This window comes from Suncus etruscus, chromosome 18, assembly GCF_024139225.1.
Source record: "Suncus etruscus isolate mSunEtr1 chromosome 18, mSunEtr1.pri.cur, whole genome shotgun sequence".
NCBI lineage: Eukaryota > Metazoa > Chordata > Mammalia > Eulipotyphla > Soricidae > Suncus > Suncus etruscus.
In genome coordinates this window covers 2,462,183-2,479,360 of record NC_064865.1, presented here as the reverse complement: position 1 = coordinate 2,479,360, position 17,178 = coordinate 2,462,183, and the positions used below count along the sequence as shown (strand labels likewise).

The 17,178-nt window shown below is 50.1% G+C and overlaps 1 protein-coding gene across 1 annotated transcript in view; it reads right to left on the bottom strand.

Annotated features, from left to right (window-relative positions):
* Positions 1-17,178, bottom strand: part of PTK7 (protein tyrosine kinase 7 (inactive)) — a 79,177-nt gene that overhangs the window by 60,111 nt on the left and 1,888 nt on the right. Inside the window, exon 5 of the mRNA XM_049765209.1 lies at positions 14,873-14,976. Within this exon, the coding sequence (XP_049621166.1) occupies positions 14,873-14,976 (104 nt within the window). The remainder of the gene's footprint in view (positions 1-14,872; positions 14,977-17,178) is intronic.

Below are 17,178 nucleotides of genomic sequence, written 5' to 3'. Positions count from 1 at the left end.
GGCACTTTCTTGGCAGTCCACCCACCCCCTTGTACCCCTAACTCAGAGAGGTCCCAGGAGAGGAAGAGACACGAGCAAGCTCGCAGGAGGCGGCTAAATAATGAATTGTAAGTGCGTGTTTTCTTTGGCCAGGGCAGTCTGGCCCAGCTCTGGGGGCTGCTGGGCAAACATTTTTCATATTTTAGTAGTTGGCCTCTGCCCAAGGCAGTCAGAAGTTAAGTAAGCTTTGAATGAGCTGCCATCCTCTCCAGGGCCCCCAGAATTCTTAATGAGGGTCGAAAGCAAGAGGCCTCCAGCAACCCCAGCCCTGTAGCCTTAAATATCTCTCACCCGCCACTACTTTTAATGAATGCAAATGATTCAACAACAAAACACCTAGCCTGGAGTGAAATCCATCTTGGGGTGTTGGCTGCATCAGCTCAGAGCCTAGCTCTGGGGGAAGAGGGGTGGGTGGGGTGGGCGGTCTCCACAGATCCTGGGGTGCCCAGGCGAGCCCAGACAGACCCCTTCACACCAGGGCAGTGGGCAGGGGAGGCAGGGAAGACACAGCAGTGTGTGGAAGAACATTGCCCTGCCCGCCCACCTTCCAGATGTAGACCCTCACAACCCCACCTCTTTATGACCAGCTCCAGGGCAGAAGCAAGTGTGAGCGGAAAACAAAAGGTATTTCTTTGATGTACTGAAAGGGGGCTGCTTCCCAGGCCCCTCAAAGGCCGGTGCTGGTCACACACTTCCTGCATTCATGGGCACTTCAACCCAAGAGGGGAGCCCCCCTTTCCCCATCTACCTGAGGAACCTGAAAAGCTAACTTGGATCCCAGCCCTCCTTTCCCCAACCTCATGGAAGCAACAAAAACAGAACCAGTGTAAATAACCCAATTTACACCCAGTTTTCAGTGTACTCTTTGGCAGCAAAAACTGAAAACAATTTGGCAGGTTGCTAACAGCAACTTTTAAGTCATTTACCTCCAACCTGGGGCTCAGGGGAATTAGTGGCCCTTTCAGCTTGATAGATGCTTCTTCCTAGGGCTGGGACAGGGCTTGGGACCAGCACAAGACAGTCTTCCTTCAGCCACTGAGTTTGTAGAGTGGATATCCCAAAGCCAGGTACTGGCAGAAACCCCCCACTCACCCATCCCACCCCACCCCTGCCCTGTATATCTTCCCAGGCAAAGCTGCTATTTCTGATGGCAGATGTAAATATGAACCCCGGGGCATGTGGTGTCCCAACTGGACAACTGGCTAAAATTCAGGACTTAGAGGGCCAAAACGCTCTCTTCCCCCATGCCTCTGACTTGAAAAGAGCTTCAAAGGATTTGTTGACTTGGTTTGAAAAGAACCACAAGTCTTTCAAACCCTCACCACATGGCGAACATGGGAAGAAAGCCTTTCCCAGAAGAAGATTTCACATTGGGTTTTAGAAAGCCTCCAAAAGTAAGTTTGAGACCATCCAAAACGCCCTCCTCAGAGTATTTCAAAGCTTTCGGGGAAAGCGCATTGAGATTTTTTTCCTAACACCGAGTATCATTCTTCCCGAAGGTTCAAGGACCATCAGCCACAAAACTGTCTCTTGCTTCAAAATGCTCCCAGCAGAGCAGAAGGACCAACACAGAGGCAGAGAACAGCCTGGCAGTGCCCAGAAGTGGAGGGCAGACCAGGGCCAATGGGAAAAGGTAGTCAAAAGGTAGAGACTGCCTGTTACAAGTCCTGAGGTGGTCACAGACTGCTTAAGGGCTACAGTTAAGAGTTATCGACTGGGGACAGGGATGTGATAGATGTGGCCTCGTACAGGAAAGGCCCTAGATTCAATTCCCAATACTGCATGGCTCTGCCAGCAATGTGGGTGTGGTCCTTCCACAACAATAAAAATAAAAATATTAGTGATCATATGTTTGTATGTAAAAAACTATTAAGAGAACATATCTTGGGGCTAGAGCGATGGTGCAGCGGTTAGGGTGTTTGCCTTGCAGGCAGCTGACCCCAGGACAGATCGTGGCTCGATCCCCCAGCGTCCCATATGGTCCCCCTCGCCAGAGCGATTTTGAGCTTATAGCCAGGAGTAACCCCTGAGTGTCATTGGGTGTGACCCAAAACAAGAGAGAGAGACAGAGACAGAGAGAGACAGAGAGAGAGAGAGAGAGAGAGAGAGAGAGAGAGAGAGAGAGAGAGAGAGAGAGAGAGAGAGAGAGAGAGAGAGAGACTAGATCTTAAAAATCTCATCACATGGGATCGGAGAGATAGCACAATGGTAGGGTGTTTGTCTTGCCAGGACAGATGGTTCGAATCTCGGCAACCCGTATTGTCTTCTGAACCTACCAAGGGCAATTTCTAAGTGCAGAGCCAGGAGCAACCCCTGACCACAGTTGAGTGTGGCCCCAAAACAAATAGTCTCATCACAAGAAAGACAAAAGCAACTGTGATATTCCACATAAACTAAATTTATCAAGCTAATCATTGCACAGTTCACATACATAACAGGGCTAGAGAGACGATACAGCAGGTAAGGCACTTGTCTCGTATGTAATGAACCCACGTTTGATCACTGACATCTCCTGAGTCCCTGAGCACAGTCAAGCACATAACCTCCAAAGAACAAATTTATACATAGCCATTCCCTAGTAGACTTAAAACAAATACATTACTTGGCAATTTATGTGTCAGTTAAAGAAGAAATCGAGGATCTGGTTGTGGCCATGGCAGAGCACATGCTTCAGTGTGAGGCCCTAGGTTTGTGCCCCAACACACAAAGAAAGAAAATGGGGGGACCATTCTGAAACTCCCCATAAACCTAAAGAAGTGAACACATGGAAATATCAACCTATTCCACAAGTGATTACATAAAAAGGGAGGGTGGATAAAATAACCCATGAGCTTATGCTTTGTACACAGGAGGCCCAGGTTCCAACCCCAAAAACCCCCATACCTCCAGACAACCCCAGAAGCAACCCAAAAAAACTAAGGTGGGAGTAGCCTCTGCACCAACAGGTATGGCCCAAAAAACCAGCAAGAAAACTTAAGATTTCTCTCAAACCAGTCAGAGAGATGGTTCAACAGGCTAAGTGCCTGCTTTACATGCAGAAAGCATTGGTTCTATCCTTAGCTTTAGCAGATGGGCCCAAACTGTCCCCAGGCCCATAAAAAACGTGTTTTATGGTTCTTTAAAAACAAGGCAGCAGGAGTGCTGGCACAGTAGGGAGCGTGTTTGCTTTGCATGCAGCAGACCCAGGTTTGATCCCGACATCCCATATGGTCCCCCTGAGCCTGCCAGGAGTAATTTCTGAGTACAGAGCTAGAAGTAACCCCTGATCACTGCTGAGTATAACAAACAAACAAACAAACAGACAGACAGACAGGGCCAGAGTGATAGTATAGAGGGGAAGGGGATTTATTTACCTTGCACGCAGCGGACCCAAGCTAGATCTGGTCCCACATGGTCCCCTGTGCACCTCCAGGAGTGAATCCTGAGGGCAGAGCTATGCTAGCAGCAAGCAGAAGTGCTTCCTTTTCCCGGGAGATCTCTCTCCCCAGCACCAGGCACCTCCTCCTCCCAGGCACCCCTGGGACTGCCCTGGTGCACCACCTTCCAGTCAGTCTCTATCTGCCACCAGGAAATTCATCCCTCTAGTCTCCTGCTTCCTCCACGAACATCTAAGGCCTTAAAAAAACTTGCCTTCTGTCTCCCTTCAAAAACTGTCTGCCCTTATGGGGATCTGCCTTCTCCTCTGGATATCTCTCATCTTCTGATCACTTTAAACCTCCTCTCACCCTCATCACCACAAACCTTAAGAATCACTTGTGGGGCCGGGCGGTGGCGCAAGAGGTAAGGTGCCTGCCTTGCCTGCGCTAGCCTTGGACGGACCGCGGTTCCATCCCCTGGCGTCCCATATGGTCCCCCAAGCCAGGAGCAACTTCTGAGCGCATAGCCAGGAGTAACCCCTGAGCATCAAATGGGTGTGGCCTGAAAAACCAAAATAAATAAATAAATAAAATAAATAAATAAATAAATAAAAGGGCCCGGAGAGATAGCACAGCAGTGTTTGCCTTGCAAGCAGCCGATCCAGGACCAAAGGTGGTTGGTTCGAATCCTGGTGTCCCATATGGTCCCCCGTGCCTGCCAGGAGCTATTTCTGAGCAGACAGCCAGGAGTAACCCCTGAGCATTGCTGGGTGTGGCCCAAAAACCAAAATAAATAAATAAATAAATAAATAAATAAATAAATAAATAAATAAATAAAAAAGAATAGAGGAGGGGCCGGAGAGATAGCATGGAGGTAAGGCGTTTGCCTTGTGCGCAGAAGGACGGTGGTTTGAATCCCGGCATCCCATATGGTCCCCCCAATCTGCTGGAGGTGATTTCTGAGCGTAGAGCCAGGAGTGGCCCCTGAGTGATGCTGGGTGTGACCCAAAAACAAAACAAACAAACAAACAAACAAACAGAAGAATAGAGGAGGCCAGAGCGGTGGTGCAGCCGTAGAGCATTTGCCTTCCACGCGCCGACCTAGGACAAGCCTTGTTTCGACACTCCCCCCCCCCCCCCCCCCCCCGCATCCCATATAGTCCCCAAGCCAAAAGCGATTTCAGAGAACAGAGCCAGGAGTAACTCCTGAGGGTCACTGGGTGTGACCCTATTAGAACCTATTACTCTGTTTAAATAGAATAAAACCTACTTCTATTTAGAACAGGTTTGGGATTGGAGCAATAGTACAGAGGGAAAGCTGTATTTGCATGTAACCTATCTGGGTTTGATCCCTAGCGTCCCATATAGTCCCCTGAATACTACCAAGAGTGATTCCTAATACAGAGCTAGAAATAGCCCCTGAACATTGCCAGGTGTGGCCCCAAAACAAAAGTAAAAGATCAGTTTTTGAGCCACACAGGTCGTTCTCAGGGCTTACACCTGACTGTGATCCGGGATCACAGGTAGCACCAGAGACAGAACTGGGGTCAGTAAGTAAATACCTTACTGCAAGGTAAGTAACTTAACCTCTATACTGTCTCCACTCTTTAAAAGTATTGGAGTTAGAGAGTGGTTCAGTGGTACTTAAATGGTATATGTAAGAAGGAAGAAAAAGGAAGAGGAAAGGGAGGGAGGAAGGAAGAAAGAAATACAAAACAAAATTCACAGTGTAAACTATCTTTTGGTTTCTGGGACCCATCCAGAGGTGCTCAAGGACTACTCCTGGCTCTATACTTAAGAAGGACTCAGGGGACCATATCGGATGCCAGGGATCAAACTCGAGTCAGCTCCACCTCTCCAGCTCTAACTGACACTGAATTTTGAAGATGTCACTGACAGTAAGGTGTATATATATATACATATATATGTATGTATATATATATATATACATATATATATATATATCACTATCCAACTTCTCTACAAGTGGTACCAGGTAAAAGAAACACAACATTATCTACAACCCGATTCTAAGATGTGAGTTAGCCAGCAGAAAAGGGGCTTCTCACAGCCAATGAGAAACTATGCTCAGGGGCTGGAACGGTGGCACAGGCCGTAGGGCATTTACCTTGCAAAGGCTAACCTAGAACAGACCACGGTTAGATCCCCCAGCGTCCCATATGATCCCCCCAAGCCAGGACCGATTTCTGAGTGCACAGCCATGAGTAACCCCTGAACGCCACCGGGAGTGGCCCCAAAACAAACAAACAAAGAAACAAAAACTATGCTCAAAGGCTAGGGAAGCAGCCCAGGAGTGGAACTCGGACCTGACATGCCCAAGGCCTGGGTTTCAATCTCCAGCACTGCGTGGTCCGCTGGGCACTGAGATGGCAGGAGCCCTGGAACACCCCACACTCTACCCCCCAAACCAAAAAGTTCTCATCAGTCTCACAAAACTTGACAGGAGACTGGCAGTATTGGCCCCCTTATAAAAGCAGAAACCTGAGGCCCAGACTGCGGAACTGTGTCTGGCCCCTGGGGGAGCAGGTGTGAAGCCAAAACTCAGTTTTCTGAATTTCCAAGGGGTGGGGTCCTGAGGTGGGGGGAAGAGGCCCAGCCCAAGATGGGCAGAGCTGGCGAAAGCCCCTTCAGGGGCTCACAGTATGGCCCATTTGCTGGGCTCAGGCTTGAAATCAGGGTCCCTTGGCCACCGCACCTTTGGGGCTCCCCCTTCCAGAAACAACAACAAAAGGAAAACAGGTTTCCCGAGCTCCTTCCTCACAAAACTGGCTGGAAGTGAGGAGAGCCCTCTCAGCCAACTTGTTATATATAAAGCGCATTTAACGAGCCTTTCAGGCCCTGGGAGGGAGCGGAGGAAGGGTTCACGGGAAATCTGACACTTTGGCAGCCAGCACCGGGCGCAGGCCCTTAGCATCAGCCCCCAGGGATAAACACCACCCCCAGCCCCTTTGTCTGCCAGGACGAGATACTTCCTGGGGGGGCAGGCGGCTCTGCAAAGCGTTTCAAGGCAGAACCCACCTAACAACTCTCCCGGAGACCTGGCTGGGGTGTTTGGAGTCCCACCTAACCATAAACCCTCTGTCCTTTCCCAAACCTGCTGGGATCCCTCTTTCCACAAATACCTGTGACCGCCATAAACTCCCCAAACAGCCCCCATTTACTGCTCCGGCTCTGCCTGCTGCTAAATGAGGGCATTTGTTTCGAATTTGCAAATACCCAGAGCAGTGGAAACCTAAGTCCCGGGCTAACATGAAATGTTCTGCATTCCTGCAGGCCTGGAGCACTGCGCTTCAAACGCGGGAGAGGCCGGCCTGTTTACTCACTGCTGGGGCGGCGGGAGAGGTATTTCCCTGATCCCCGAGGAGACGCCTTTGATCCAGACAGGGTGGGAAGGGGCTGGAGAGAGAAGTGCCACCCAAGCCTCCCCGCTGTTCTCCAGCCTCCTCAGCTGGGTGGCCCTGGGGAGCCTTGGGACCTGAAGGGCCTGGGAAAGTGCCTCTGGGGGAGCTCAAGTAGAGACTCGCCTGAAATTGCTGCTTGCGACTCAGCGGGACCTCTAGGACCATCTTCAAAAGGCCCTCAACAACAAAGGGGAGTGAGGCGGGCTCTGGGGGGACCCGGACCCCTCGCAGCCACCTCACAACTGGGACATTTATCGAGGCAGGGTGCCCATGTGTACTCCAGAAAAGCCTTTTGTTTCAGGAGTTTTCAAACATGGGGTAGATAGTGGAGAGAGGACAGAGACCCACCTACAGAACTCCAGTGTCTGTTGATAACTGTTCTGGGGATCATCAGTACACGATCCTTTGCAGAAAACTAGGTCCCCTGAGGTATAGGAGGAACTGGAGCACAGGCTCAAATATGGCAAGCATGGTGGGCTTTTTGTTTTGTTTTGGGGGGGTCATATACAACTATGTACTGGGCTTACTCCTGGCAGGTCCTGTAAGTGGTGCTGGGTATCGAACCCAGGTTAGCCATATGCAAAGCAAACGATTCTATCAATAGTATTACCTCCCAGGCTTGATTTAGAGTTGTGTGTGTGTGTGTGTGTGTGTGTGAGAGAGAGAGAGAGAGAGAGAGAGAGAGAGAGAGAGAGAGAGAGAGAGAGAGAGAGAGAGAGAGAGAGAGAGAGAGAGACTACTTCAGGAAAATCCTAAAATTGCTGGGACACATATTTGGTACAGGGATTGAACCAGGCTCAGCCATAAGCAAGTCAAGTCAATGTCTTAATACCTGTACTTTATTTCCAGTTAGTATGCTACCATTTGTACATGCACACAGCCAATACCCAGGGGTTACTCATGGCTCTACATTCAGGAATTACTCCTAGCAGTACTCAGGGGACCATTTGGGATACTAGCGACCAAATACAGGTCAGCCACATGCAAGGTAAGTGCCCTATCTGCTGTCCTATAGCTCCAGCCCTTTCATTTTTGTTTCGTTTTAATGGGTGAGACCAGGAGAGAATTGGAACATCATATCGTGCCTTTGCACCCTGCCTGGAAGGGAAGCAGGATCTCATGTTGGAACCTGACCACTTCAGAAGCAGAAGAAAATTAGCAGGATTGCCAGAGAGCAGTCAACAGCTCAGCGAAGGGCGATGTACCTGGCATCCAAATTCTACTGTTGTTGGGAGACAGAGCTCAAGACCTCGTACCAGGTGGACAGTGGTCCCTGAAGACCCCAGAGTATAGTTTCAAAGCAAAAGTTGGTGTTTTCTAGAATTTAAAAGATAACTGTCCCAAGTTCTTCTCTTTTGTTGCTTTTGAATCACACCTGGTAGTGCTCAGGAATTGCTCCTGGCTCAGTGCTCAGATGAGTGCTTGAGGGTGAAATGGGGGTCACTCTTGGAGCAGCTGGCTCAGTGTTTACTATTACTGCAAGCAGTGCCCTGGAACTTAAGGACTGGGGTTCCTATATGTAAAGCATGAGCTAGGGCCTCCTTTGTGTGGAGGGCCACACCCATAACCTGTGTTCAAAGGTGACTTCAGGCTCAGGCTTGGGCTCAGGAATCACTCCAGGTGGGGCTGGGGGAACATATGTGATGCTAAACATTTGAGTCTAGATGTACGTACCATGTGCAAAGCAAGTGCCTTCCCACTGGCCCTAGCGCTGAGAGGGCCTTTAAGCCCTCTTCTCAGCTCCTCTAAAACATTTTTCTCTGGGGGGCAAGGCCAGGGAGGGGGGTTGTTGAGTCACACCCAGTCATGTTCAAGGATCACTCCTGGAGAGGCTTTGGGTGAAATGCCTTACCCACTGTATTCTCTCCAGCCCCCTTTAGATGTCTTAAATTATAAAACTGGCCTCTAAAGTGAGAAAGAAACAGGGTCACAGAGCGAAAGTACAATGGTATAGGAGGTTGCTTTGAATGCAGTCAATCCCCAGCATCTCATATGGTTTATCATACTTGCCATGAGCAATCCCTAAACACAGATCCAAGAGTAAGCCCTGAGCACTGCCAGGTGGAGTTAACAAAACAAAAACAAACCACAAGAGTCAAGAAAACCTATATCCAGTGTCCCTACTATATGCCAGGGCCTGTCTCACCAAAAGTGGGCACAGAGTACAGAGTAGTAAGAACCATAGATTAGTCCACGCACATGGCAGGGATGACTGTTCCCACCTACAGCATGGTCTCTACAGCAGCCAGGCCCAGCATGGAGCTCCCAGCAGGCACTGCAGTCTGGAATGCGGCAGCACACCTGCAAGCTGGGGCCTGTTGGTGCCCGTGACCTTCCAACAGTGCACAGTAGAAGAGGAGGCTTGTTGGGAATTTGGGAACAAAGCCCAGGTCAGAGTCACTACTGGGGTGAAGGCATTTGCCATGCACACAGCCAGTTCCATGCCCAGCACCGCACAGTCCCCCACCAGAAATGATCCTTGAGCACAGACACAATAGTAGGCACCTAAGTGCCAGGGGTGGCCCCCAAAACAAAAGCCAACTCCCAAACTTGGAAAGTCAGGCACGATGCACTGGACTTCAGATGACACGGCCTGACCACAACTCCAAAATAGTTTATAGACAAGCCAATAGATGGGCCATGGAAACCTTAAGCAGGCTGTTTCACAACCAAAAGAATGAGGAGGGAGGAGGGGAATTGGCCATCTTGAATGTTTCGGCTGGGAAGAGTTCTCCATCTGTAGGGAAATGCTCCACTTCAGTACAAATGTGGCACATTTTATACCGTCTAGCGGTGACTGTACAAGCATATGCCTATGAGAGCACCAAATAGGCTGTTCCTTACCTGCTCTGCAGCTGCTACATCACGCCTCTTGTTTCTTCCACCTTTAATGGCCTCCCACCTTCTCCCTACCACAAAACCAAGGCCCCTCATCCAGCCAGCCTGCACCCTGTTAGGATCAAATGTCAGTGGGAGACTCGCCCAGAGCATACCCAACCCCTTCTTTCTACCTCAAAGATCCTCCTTTGGAGCTTCTCATTTCAGTGCAAAAAGAAAAGAGAGTTGGGGAGACAGTACTGCTGGGAAGGTGTTTGCTTGAGACCTGGGTTCAATTCCCGCATCCCATATGGTCATCTGAACCCATGAGCTGAGCACAGAACTAGGAGCAAGTCCTGAGCATAGTCAGGTGTGGCCCAAAAAGAAAAGGGAAAGAAGACATCCTTAGGCACCAGTCCCTCAGAGAACACTTGGGATCTAACCAGATTAGGTATTTTTTTCTTTTTCCTAGTTTTTATTGTAACATCATGATTTACCAAGTTGTTTGTAATATAGTCATTTCAGGCATTTAATGTCCAAACACCAATCCTATCATCAGTGTAACCTTCCCATCACCAATATCCCCAGTCACTCATCTACCACCATAACCTGCCTTCATGCACGCACAAACTAATTTACTTCATATTGTTTGTTCCTATGCAAAGGCAACTAGAATGATTAAATCTTAGATCAACACAGGTCAACTTGTATCTCTTCATGATATTACTAAAGTCGGTAACCTAAAGACTTACTGGACTATGTGGTTTGGTGCTACTTGAGTCCCCTATCTCAGATTAAATATTTTTGCCTTCTCTTACTCAAATAAAAACTCTTTCAGGGGGGCCGGAGAGATAGCACAGCGGTAAGGCGTTTGCCTTAGATGCAGAAGGACGGTGGTTCGAATCCCGGCATCCCATATATCCCCTGAACCTGCCAGGAGCGATTTCTGAGCATAGGGCCAGAAGTAACCCCTGAGAGCACTGCCGGGTGTGACCCAAAAACCAAAATCCAATCCAAAAAAAAAAACCTTTCAGGGACACCAAAGAGATAGTATATGTAAGACATGCATGCAGTCAACCCAATTCTATCCTCAGCACCACACATGGTCCCCCAACCCTCACTAGGAGTAATCCCTAAGCACAAAGCCAGAGTAAATTTGGCAGCCATTCCCCTCAAAAAACAAACGGGGCCAGAGAGATAGCATGGAGGTAAAGCGTTTGCCTTGTATGCAGTAGGACGGTGGTTGAGTCCCGTCAATCCACATGGTCCCCTGTGCCTGACAGGGGCAATTTCTGAGCATAGAGCTAGGAATGACCCCTGAGCACTGCCAGAGGTGACCCAAAAACTAAACAAAACAAAAAACCCAAAAACAAACAAACAAAAAACCCTCTTGTTCATTTTGTTAAGATATTCCAATGACTGAAGCACATACATGCGTAGGACCTAGGAACAGTGTCAAACTAACACTACATGGTCCCCAACACCTCAACCTCTCCAGAGTATTTTTTTACTTTGGAGAAATTTCTGGGTTGGGGGGGCACTAGGACTGGAAACCTATTCATATGTATGCATACATATGAGGAAAACAATCTACCACCAAACCACTCCCCCAATCTCATCCTTCTTTTCTTCCAAAGAAAAACACACTGAGAGATAGTACAGTAGGGAGGGTGCTTACCTTGCAAGCAGCCAATACTAGTTTAATCCCCAGCATCCCATATGACTCCCTGAGCTTGAGGAGCAATCTGAGTACAGAACTAGGAATAAACCTTGGGCACTGCCAAGCGTGGTCTCAAAAAAAGAGGGGAACAAAAGAGAGTGTACAGGCCTGTGGAGAAGGCTGATGCCTGCTTGTGAGAAGCCTCCATCCCTGAAGCTCCCCGCTGGCCCTGATATGCTGTATAGTTAATTCAGGATCAGCCTCAAGGCTGAAAGCCCCTTGCTAAGAATAAGAAGTACAGCTTCGGGGCCGGAGCGATAGCACAGCAGTAGGGCATTTGCCTTGCACATGGCCAACATAGGACCCTGGTTCGATTCCTGGCATCCCATATGGTCCTACAAGCCTGCCAGGAGTGATTCCTGAGTGCAGAGCCAGGAGTAACCCCAGCACCGCCACTGGGTGTATAAAAGAAGCATAGCTTTCCACTGATCAGAGGTGTTTAAAGGCCAGTGGCCTGATGATCTCAAGCCAGCAATGACCAGCCTGCTAGGAGCCGAGAGCACAGTGGAAGGAAGGGAGTCTCCATCAGGGAATACACGGACTGTGCCCACATCTTGGTATTGCTGTTGGATCAGTGAGAAGCATTCGAGGAAAGCATTTCTAATCGGTCAGTCAAGGAGGAGTTGGTTAGGGGCCAGGGAGATGGTTCAAGTGCTGAATGCATACTTTCTACATGCAGGGGACCCAGGTGCTATGCTCTGAACCGAGGCTGGCCACAGAGTCACCAGGGCATGACTGGGAATGGCCTCTCAAGCAGTGAATCAGGAACCAAGCACTGCAAGGTGAGGCCCCAAAAGAAACAACAAGCCCCGAAGGACCTGATTGAGACCTTGCAAACCAAGGTCTTTCTCTCTTGTGAGAGAAAGACAGACATGAAAGGGAGAGGAATAAAGGGGCATTTTCAGGTTGTGGAGTCAGTATGGGGGGAAAGGCACTTGGTGCAGACCAGGGTTCAAATCCTCACATTGTATATGGTCTCCTGAGCACCACCAGGGGTGATTCCTAAGTGCAGTCAGAAGTAACCCAAGGGGCCGGAGCAATGGCACTAGAGGTGAGGTGTCTGCCTTTCAAGTGCTAGCCTAGGATGGACTGTGTTTCGATTCCCCAGCGTCCCATATGGTCCCCTAAGCCAGGAGTGATTTCTGAGCTCATAGCCAGGAGTAGCCCCTGAGCATCACCGAGCGAGCGTGGCCCAAAAAAAAACCAAACCAAACCAAAAAAGTAACCCCTGAGCATCACTGGGTGTGGTCCAAAAACTGGAAAAAGAAAAAAAAATCATTCCAACTCATGGGATTAGGGATGTGGCTCAGTGTTTGAGCCTTGCATGTGTGAGGCCCTGGGTTCAATCCCAGTACCCAGCTGGAAATAAACCAAGAAGTAGGCCCTGAGAACCATCTGGGATTACTGCCTCTCCAAAAGTCAGGCAACCAATAATGATAAAATAAAATATATTTTCTAACTCCTCCCATAGCTGATGGCAGATGTCCTGTAAGATTCCGATACTTCACATCTGGGAACCTCTGATTATCTACCTGTCTGCCCTATTTAACCATATTTGAGTGGGGGAAAGAGATTGGGGTACACCCAACAGTGCTCAGGAGCTACTCCTGGCTCTGTGCTAAAAGATCCCGGATGCAGTGCTTTGCACTATGAGGGTCTCAGACCATGAGGACTGAGGGCCAGGGATGCCACCTGCAAATCTAGCACCTTAACACATCGAGACCTCTCCAGTCTCAAACTCCTTTTATGATTTTGGACCACACCTGACTCTTTTGGGCCAAATCTGAGGGTTTATTCCCGGCAAAGCTCAGGGAACCATATGAGAGTGCCAAGGACTTCCAAAGCAAGTGCCCTAACCACTACACTATCTCTCCAGCCCCCTGGAATCCCCAATCTACATCCTACTTGCAACCTTTGCCCTGTACCCAGTTTTCTGAAGTCTCCTAAAGCAGCAAGCACAGATTCTGTGCCCTTCAGGGGACAGGGTCCAGCAGGAACTCAGGACATGCCAGGTGCCCAGACACTCACATCCGCTCTCTTGTTCCTTTGTTCACTCATTCAGGGTCAATCTGCACAGGAACACCAAATCAAGTCGCCAGAGGGGAAAGGTGCCAGCGTGGGCCAGCCTTTCCAACAAAGCTTCCGCTTGGGCCACTGGGGATGCACAGCGCGACTGGGAGGGAAATGCCTCAGCACGGAGAAGAAAAGGGGATGGAAAAAGTGACATACTACAGAGGATGGCCTCAAACCACTGATGAGCGGCAGGGGCAGCTCCCGAGCCAGCTCCGCCAGAGCCTTGCTCGCAGGCCTGGCAGTGAACTCAGAGAACCCTAAGACAGGACACTCACACCATAGCAGAACATCCACCCCTCAGCAAAGAGACCAGCAGATGGGGGGGGGGGGGGGAGGTGGAGGGGAAAGAGCAGAAAACAGGGAAAGACATGCCACCAATGTTAGCACCAGCAGCGATGGCTGAGCCTGGAACCATAGGAGGGCACCTACTGACAGGAAGAGTGAAGCTCGGGGCATCCCACCCAGTCTCAGGATCCTTCCTGCCATCAGGGTCACCCAAAGGCTGAATCTGCTCTTGGCTCAAAAAGTAGAGCTAGAACAGACCATCCCCCTGCCCCCCTCACTGTGAGTCTCACAAAAGCAGCCATGTGGGCTTCAACACAAATTCAAACCCACCCCACTCTCCCAAGACCCCCACAACATGGGATCCCCACAGGAGCCCTGCCTCCCCACAAGACAATTTCTGAAAAGTCATCTGTGACCCAAATCTCTGCCTCCCAGATCCAATTTTCTCCCTTTGGCTCGCATGACAGAGGAGACAATGTAAGCCTGTTGAGGTACAGCTGCAGGTCCCGGTGGAGACCGCAACTTTGGGTCACACACTTTGGGTTGCAAAGTTCCCAGAAGTCCAACTTTTTTTTTCTTTTGTTTTGGGGGCCACAACCAGTAAATCTCAGGGGTTCTTCTGGCTCTGCATTCCTGGTAGGCTTGGGGAATAATATGGGATGCTGGGGAATGAACCTGGGTTTGGGTACATGTAAGTCAAGTGCTTTTCCAGATGTACTACTGCAGCGCCTTGCCCTTGAACCTTATTGGGAACCCCAAAACCAACTGCATAATCCTTTGCCTTGAACCAAGTTTCCATGTTGCAGGAAGTTGGATGCCGATGGTGAGCCAGGTCAGCTTCCTATCTGTCATGTGCAGAGGTGGCCCCCCAGCCCAGAGCTCCTGGGACTGCCAGAAGCTCCAAGTCAAAACCCAGCCGGCCCAGACACCAGAAGAGTGTGGGCTGCCTTAAGTTAGTCATGGGACAGAACACCAACTCTGCTAGTGGCAGAGCTCAGGAGGCCCGGGACTTCTGGAAGGCCAAAGGGCTGTCCACTGCCACCCTGAGCTATTCTACCCCTTCTAGCTTGTCCCCACAGGCTCTGCCACCTACTACTAAGCCCCTGAAATGACCCTCCCCTGCAAAGTCCTTCAAAAAATTGAACCCCACAGGAGCCAACATATGGACAGAGTCCGGTCGAAGAAACCAGAAGTTCTGCCCATGTCCACCTCCTGGCAAATAAGCGAGGGAGGCTTTAGGGAGAGGGTGAGGGGACTAGGGGCCCTGGGTAAAGAGGGCAATGGTCAGAGAGCAAAGAACCTGAGAGATTACCGATGGTTTAGAGGTGGACAGCAAAGAGTCACACTGAGCAGGAACAGGGTTCCAATAGGTGGAAATGCTTACAGGTGAAGCTGAAAGGTGTGTGGGAAGCATTTGAAGAAAGCACAAGGCAAGTGTCTGCATAGCCTTTGATACACTGACTTCCGGACAGTCCCAGCAGGTCAGACCCTTCCCAGAGGACCCTAATAGGGAGGTGAAGGATGGTGCCCCGAATCAATAGTCCAGAGCTCAGATCTACTTGTCCTAGCCCACAGCTTCACCCAACACTGAACCCCAGATTGGATGAATTCTCTTGTACTTCTCCACTTCTGGAAAAACCCAGCACCCAGAGATGGGGAGACCTGAATGACTGAACATAAAGACTCAGTCTCAGAGGAGAAAAGAACTCGGGAGTAGGGGAGCCATTTGAGCAGGATTCGGAATCCCAGGCCTGGAACCTCCGGCAGGCAGGCCCTCTCTTCTCCCCCACCTCCTCCTCCGCCCCCAACCCCCACCGTGTAATCACAACGGGCATCTCAAAGCTTGGAAAGTTACTCAGCCATTTACAGCATAATTACCCAAACTTCAAAAATGCTCTAATCCACAAACCTAGCCAGCCCGGGTCCCTTACCCCAGCCCTATTAACAGCAGGATCCCAAGACAACTGGGCTAACAACACAATTAAACAAGGAGATGGAAAAATCTGTAATCTTTTTTTCTTTTAAATCTTACCCCCTGAAGTCATGTTGAGGGCCCAGAGTGGGGGTAGGAGTGGGTTGAGACCCCAGTCTCAGCTGAAAACAACAGGCACCCTCACTGCAGCCTAACCTGCTCATAGTAGGCCAGAGCGATAGCACAGCATGTAGGACATTTGCCTTGCATGCAGCTGTCCTGGATTCAATCCCTGACATCCCATATGGTTATGATACCCCCACCCCCCGCCCAGCCTGCCAGGAGGGATTGTTGAGCAAAGAGCCAGAAGTAACCCGAGTGCTGCCAAGTGTGTCCCAAAAACCCTAAAGAAGAAGAAAGAAAAAGAAACCACTCATAGGTTCCACACTTGGTGGAGCTGATTTAAGGCTTTCATTAAATTGTTCCTTTGTTGAGTGCAAGACATCTCCTCCTCAGGCCCAGAGGAGATTCCAGACCTCCATCTCCCCTACCCCTCCCCAGAGGGCCCTGCTTGAATGTCTGTCTCCCCACCCTGCTTGCAACTCCCTCTCCAGACTAAGGTCCATCAAGATCAGTCTTCTGGTGGAAACGTGGAAAGAATTGAGCATTTGTTGAACAAGAGCTCTGGGTTCTCAGAAACCTCTCGGTGCCCATATTCATCCACCCCCAACTCTTGCACTCTGATCACCAGCCTTGGAGGCATCCAACTAGGGTGCCACCCCCCCCCCCATACACACCAAAACCCCAGAAAGCCAGTGAGCAGGGGCTGAATGCCCAGAAGGCTGGGACTCACCCTCCCATGCTCCCTGGACTCCAACTTCCTCTGGGCACAGATGTGAATTCTTCCACCAGGAAGAGTCACTCAGGTCCGGGCACAGAGCTCAACAAGCAAGTACACGGTAGCCTGTCTCCCCTCTGGATCCGTGGTTACTATGTATGTGATCACTGTCCTTTCACCATGGGAGCTGCTGGGGGGGACAAGAAGCTGATTCCCTCAGAGGCTCAATCCTAGAACAGAGGCCAGGGATAGCACAGCGGGTAGGGCACTTGCCTTCAACTTGGCTGACCCAGTACGACCCTGGCATCTCATATAGTCCTCCTAAGCACCAGCAGGAATGATTCCTGAGTGCAGAGCCAGGAGTGAGCCCTGATCACCGCCGGATGTGGCTCAGAAAATAAAACAAAACAAAAAAATCCCTGCAACAGCTGGCAGACCCCCGGAGGAATGGCAATTCTCAACAATCCCCAACCCCACACTACACACACACAGCCTCTCTTCAAAGAAGGGGTGCGGGATACGCCAGAGCCTAGGAGAACCTTTAGACAAGAGTGGTGCCCACCCACCCCTATGTACCCCTGTTCCCTGGGGCTGTCGCCAGGATCCTTACCCACCCCAAGATGGTGTTTATAGGGAGGTAGGGGCCCATTTCAGTCCAGGCAGTTAGTTCCCTGCTTGCTCATTCCGATCCTGAGTGTGATAGAGACAGCCTACGC